The 5,827-nt window shown below is 32.1% G+C and overlaps 1 protein-coding gene across 1 annotated transcript; it reads right to left on the bottom strand.

The window, feature by feature from the left end:
* Positions 1-3,766: 3,766 nt before the first annotated feature.
* Positions 3,767-5,370, bottom strand: LOC111088610 (balbiani ring protein 3-like). Its single transcript, XM_022399245.1, has 2 exons — positions 5,286-5,370; positions 3,767-4,618 (listed from the first exon to the last, which is right to left on the bottom strand). Exons 1-2 carry the CDS (start codon positions 5,296-5,298, stop codon positions 4,218-4,220), a joined length of 414 nt encoding a protein of 137 aa, XP_022254953.1. The 5' UTR covers positions 5,299-5,370; the 3' UTR covers positions 3,767-4,217.
* Positions 5,371-5,827: the final 457 nt, after the last annotated feature.

A 5,827-nucleotide genomic window follows, 5' to 3' on the forward strand; every position in this document is an offset into this window, starting at 1 on the left:
AAACTCGTGCTGGAAACAGGTGCATTTGTGTGGTGATGGATTATTTCACAAAGTGGCCTGAGGCATATGCAATACCAAATCAGGAAGCTACAACTGTAGCTTCGGCTATTAGTGATTTCTTCTTCAGGTTTGGTATGCCATACGAACTGCATTCAGATCAAGCCCGTAACTTTGAATCAGCTGTGTTCCATGAATGCTGCAACTTGTTTGGCATACGAAAGACCAGGGCAACGCCACTTCACCCACAATCTACTATGGTAAACATGTTTAATCATTTATAATAACTCACAACACAAGGTAGCGTATGGTAGGTTTTTAACAACTGTTCTTAATGAAATTATTTAACCTTTAAAGTTTTACTTCTTTGTTTGTTTTATAACATTGGGTTATCGGCGAGGAATGGAACCCCGGATTTCAGCGTTGCAAGTGCGTAGACTTACCGCTGTCCCCCGAAAGGCTTGTGTTTTTTTTTTAATTTTGTCAAGTATGTCAGTAAAAGGGTTGTTAATGTTATTCACCCACATTGGATTTCTTCTATTTGATGCACCGCGTTCATATAGTAAGAAATATATATTTTTTGAAAGCAGTTTTTAATGCTGATTTCAGAAATATAAATTACAGTTTGGAGAAATTAAAAGAAATAATTTAAATGTTTTTTTTTATTTTGCTCTCGAAACAAAGGAAGTACTTTTAGCATTACATATATACATATGTATTTAAAAGAATGCAAGACATCAAGACAATACAAAGTGTCAATGTGAAAATTCAGAAATATTCCTAAATATTTGATTGAACGATTGAAGAGATCATCATTTTCATGCCTACGATGCCAAACGAACTCGCAGAGATAAGAATCAATCATGTTACGATTGGTTCCACATTGTCGCTTGTTACGTCTCTTAGCTACATTCCATGTACTTTCAATTTGCTGCAAATTTCATAAATACAAATTTAAATTTAAATAATTGATTTTTAAAGGAGAAGGAATGGGAAAATATTTTAATTTTTAAAGAATTTTTTAAATTAAATTATTTTTTTAAATAAACACGTAATTATTTACTAATTAGTCTAACTTGATCTAACCTCACATAAACTGACCTAACCTAGCAAAATAAAATAAAAATATTAAAAATATTTGTTTCCATTTCTCTACATTTTAATTTATATTTCTGAAATGAACATTAAAAACTACATTCAAACAATATATTTCTTTATATTTAAACGCAGTGCATGAAACATAAAAGATCACCCAGATTTTTAACTCGTCTTTTCATATTTACAGAAAAGAAAAAATATTAGGTTGTGACCTTTTTAGAAGATTATCACGGACAGCCTTTACACAAAAAATATCTTAAAAGTCAAAAGTACGTAAAGATTATCTTACCATAAGTAGCGTCTGAACTATAAAAAACAATTCGTAAAATAAACCGTTGTTAGAGAGTCTGCAAATGAAAAGACTTAAAGTAAAATAATGTAAAAAAACAGGAAGGTAGCGTACATATAAACTTATGTAGTAGCATATTCTACCAATTCTATATGTCGGTGGGTTCCTTTAGATTACTTGGTGAATGTAATTCACGCAACAATAATGGATCAGTTTATTTCTTTTATAATGTTTCGACAGTCTACGTTCACTTGTACATTGTTGTAGGCCTAAATTTACAAAGAAATGTCAACATGAAAGGAACACTTCACTATTGGTACCACTATCGACTTAAAAGTAAACTTGCTTTTACAGTTTCACGGCTAGTCGATTGAGTAACTAACACTGGCCTGGTGATGAGGGCGCTCGACTCGCTATCTGTGGGTCGCGAGTTCGAATCCCTGTCACCGAACATGATCGTCTTTTCAGCTGTAGGGGTGCTAAAATGTGACAGTCAATCCCACTATTCGTTGGTAAAAGAGTAGACCAAATTTTGGCGGCGAGTGGTGTTGTAGTTACCCACTTTTTCGTCTATCACTGTTGAATTAAGAACAACTAGCGCAGATAGCCCTCGAGTAGTTGTGCGCGAAATTAAAAAAAATAGCTAACACTGGTTTGAATATTCACTGAAGGCTTAGATCTACAGTTGGATGTTTTCACCGCAAAGCATCTTGTTCACTTTTGTTTTTGTTATTTCTTTCTACACTGTATAGTGTTATTCTGTCTTTAATGTTATCACTAGTAAGACTTGCTGTCCTAATAATATTTTCAATAATTTGATCATTCATAAAGTGATAAACTGAGTATACAATGTATGGTCTTGAAATTAAGTTTTTCGTAGTTTCTGTGAAATTGTCTCACTGTTTTATAAGAACGAAGTTTTATTTTCAGTGTTCTAAAGCTATTGTTTTTTTAATACACGATATTATCTGTTTATTTACCTTGTATGTATATATATACATTTAACAATTTTTCGAAATTGGATCATTCACAAACAACTTATGATTAAGTGCAAAAAAGCAAAAAAAAAAGAAGCAGACAGGTGTTTAATAAGTTTGAAAATACATAACAAGTAAAGACATACATTGTGTTGTGCTTGCATAAATTTTGGAAATCCGTACCAAATGTAAATTTTCCTTTAGAAATTAATGTATATTACGCCCAATAGATAGCACTACAATATCATTCGTGAAAACTTCGCTTATATTTATAGCTTTATAAGAATCAAAGTTGACTATACCCCCCTGTAGAGAATGTGGGTATTACTAAGTTATCGTGAATATTACCATTATTTTAAAGATTACCGAGTTAAAGTAATATTTCAACACTTTAAATAAAAGCCATAATTAGCTAAACAATCGTCAGAATACTATACTCAGTCTTATTACTTTTATTTTCACTTGTAGTAAATAATGTAGACCACCATATTGGCTCCTGGATCACAAATCCAGAATTAGTTTTTATTAATATTATTTATTTATATTACTTACGTTATGTCTGTACTTTTGTAAAATAGAAACAACAGCTGTATCCAATCGCTTCTAGTTTTGAAGCGCGATATTTGTTAGGCAGCGGAAGGTTTGGAATCTATATAGAGTAACTCACTAAATGCCTTCAGGAGGATGAGGTCTACCTAGCACTTGACCCCCCCCCCCTCAAAGTCTACAAGATCTAAATTCCGATACTGCAGAAGCAGTCAACATTCCTATATTCAGGTCTCTTAATGGTATAAAACTGAAATAAAAATAACAACGTTTTATCAGATATGAGGCGAAACTTGTTGGGTTTATTTTTGTTTTATATCCATAAAAAGCTTAATCTCTGAATATAGCTTATAATATTTCTTCTGGCGTTCGGACAAGTGTCTGTAAAATTTGCATGTCAAGTAACCGACGCTCACGTGCTTAGTCTCATTGATGTGTGACCTAAATATATCGAATATCAGAAAACTGTCTTTAATCAACTGGGTGTTTAACATCTTGTAAATCCACAAGACCTGGTCAGACAGCTGTCAAGTTGAGAATTGTAATATTAATGATGGACCACACAAGTTAAAAATCACGATATGGTAATCAGCATGAGGTGTGTGCGTCATATATATTTATTTTTATTTTTTATGCACACTGAGCGATCAACACTGTGCGCTTCACAAGGATCGAACCCCGTACTTTAACGTTATAAGCTCTCAAGCTTAGTGGGAGGAACGTACATTATAGGATTTATCAAAAAACCTGTTATGTAAGAGTTCCATATAATCTTTATTTTCATTAATTCAACAAAATACAAAATTTTAAAACTCAAAATTCACTATGAATTGATTCACAATTAACGAACTACTAATTTATCTAAAGTTAAAATATATATAAATCTACTGTCGCCCATTTACTGATGAGACATGCATTATAAAAGCCATTAACAATTTCATATCAGTATATTCAAGTATCTCGTTTTTATTTTCGTGTTTGGCTTACCTACCTAGCTAATTATAATCGTTATCAGCCCTCAAGAAAAAAAATTAAAACTTTATATAACAATATTTCTATATTTAAAAAGAGAACCAACATACTTTTTTCTAGATATAGTTTGGTGTACTACTAACTGCCTTTAATATAATAGAATATTTGAAAAACATATACCTTAACATAAAAGAATTAATCACATATATCATCATAAAATTAAGTTGCTCTTATTGATATACTCCTTGTTTTCATATCCACAGCGTTAATTTACGGGCTTCTCAACAGTCAAAGAAACCATGGAAAATTCAGTCAGTAAGGAATCACTTCTTTCCGTTTCAACATTGACAAGTAACAGTACACTTGTCCTTTCCCTCCTTAGCTTCTTCACAACACTGAGACGTGTCATCCTTACAGTTACAGACGCATGTCATCTTTCCATTTTCACAGAGACAGGTAACGGTACAAACACAGCCGTTCTTCTTTTTGGCTTCTGCACAATCCTGGCATGACTCCTTCTTACAATCTGGGCTACAACGTGAATCTTCGCATTCACAAACAATAGTTACGGTAAATGGACATTTGCCTTTCCCCTCCATAGCCCCTTCACAACACTGAGACGTGTCATCCTGGCAGTTACAGACACATTTCATCTTTCCATTTTCACAGCGACAGGTAACGACACATGTACAACAGCTGTTGTCTTTTGTTGTTTTACAAGAGTGTAAACTTTCTTTAACTATATAAAAAAAAAAAAACTTAGCATTTCACTTTTTCATACAATAAAAAAGCAAGTAAGTACTCAACATGAAGCGCCTTTTTCAGAATGGCGTTTTTGTTAGTCATAATAGCTTTTATCATATCTTTTTTCTTTTTTTCTTTTGTGTGTGTGCGCGTTTTTTTTTTTTTTTGTAGGTCTTACCGTCCTATGACATTAGGTTAACGTAAAACATTTCTTGTTATCAATTTCAAATATTAAGCAAAATATATATTAGTTTAAAAATTACGTTTCCAACTTATGCAGATATTGCAAAGTTATGACTTAAATATTCCAAGAAAAATCGTTTAGGCTTTTAAAAACACAGCCCAACTATATAGGCTGATGTAGTATATTTGTAAAAAGTATTATATAATCTACATACACATAACAAAAGCGTAGCTTCGTGATACAACGATGTATTTAAAATGAATAAATGGTTAATTTGAAAACCTAAAGTCATTTCTTTTCTTGAAAAAACACAAACTCTACAACAATCAATCTTGTTACACTTCACACAATTGTATTTAGGGAACACAGTATTGTTGTGAAGTAACACAATGTTTGTAATACTGTTAGTCTTCAACACTAAGGTTTAACAATGTACTCTATGAGTAGTTACTTTCTTGTAGACAATGAAATAACTTACCAGCTGTTTCCATCTTTCGGATATTTGTAAAGAACCAACACCTCGATCTCTGTTAAACTCTATCGGATATCACACTAGGAAGAAGTACTTTTCTCTATTTCTACTGACCGCTATTTATTGAGAAAATTTTGTGTGTCGTGTGAAATTTTCAAATTATTTCGGCGGTTCGTGTGCAGCTGCTATATAGAGGGAAAACACGTGCACTAACTATCTAATCATGTTTTGTAGAGAAATACGTCAGGTTATGACCACAGTAACTTATTATCGTGTCGCGTGTGTGGAAATTTTAAATTGTCTCTATAGCATTAAGTATTGGTCAAGACTTTGTTAAATTTGTTCATATTAAGAATAGTTATATCATGAGAAAGAGAGAACTAACATATCTAAGATCGTGGTCTCTCTCTCATTTATAATGTTGTAAACAGAATAAATCCAGTGTTGCCTCCATTTTCTTACAATAAACAAAAAATTTGAAGAATACAACCAAAAGTCCAAAACTACATTAATTTATCTGTTTTAGAAATAATTTCTAAATCTTGGTA

The sequence above is a fragment of the Limulus polyphemus genome, unplaced genomic scaffold (assembly GCF_000517525.1).
Source record: "Limulus polyphemus unplaced genomic scaffold, Limulus_polyphemus-2.1.2 Scaffold4122, whole genome shotgun sequence".
NCBI lineage: Eukaryota > Metazoa > Arthropoda > Merostomata > Xiphosura > Limulidae > Limulus > Limulus polyphemus.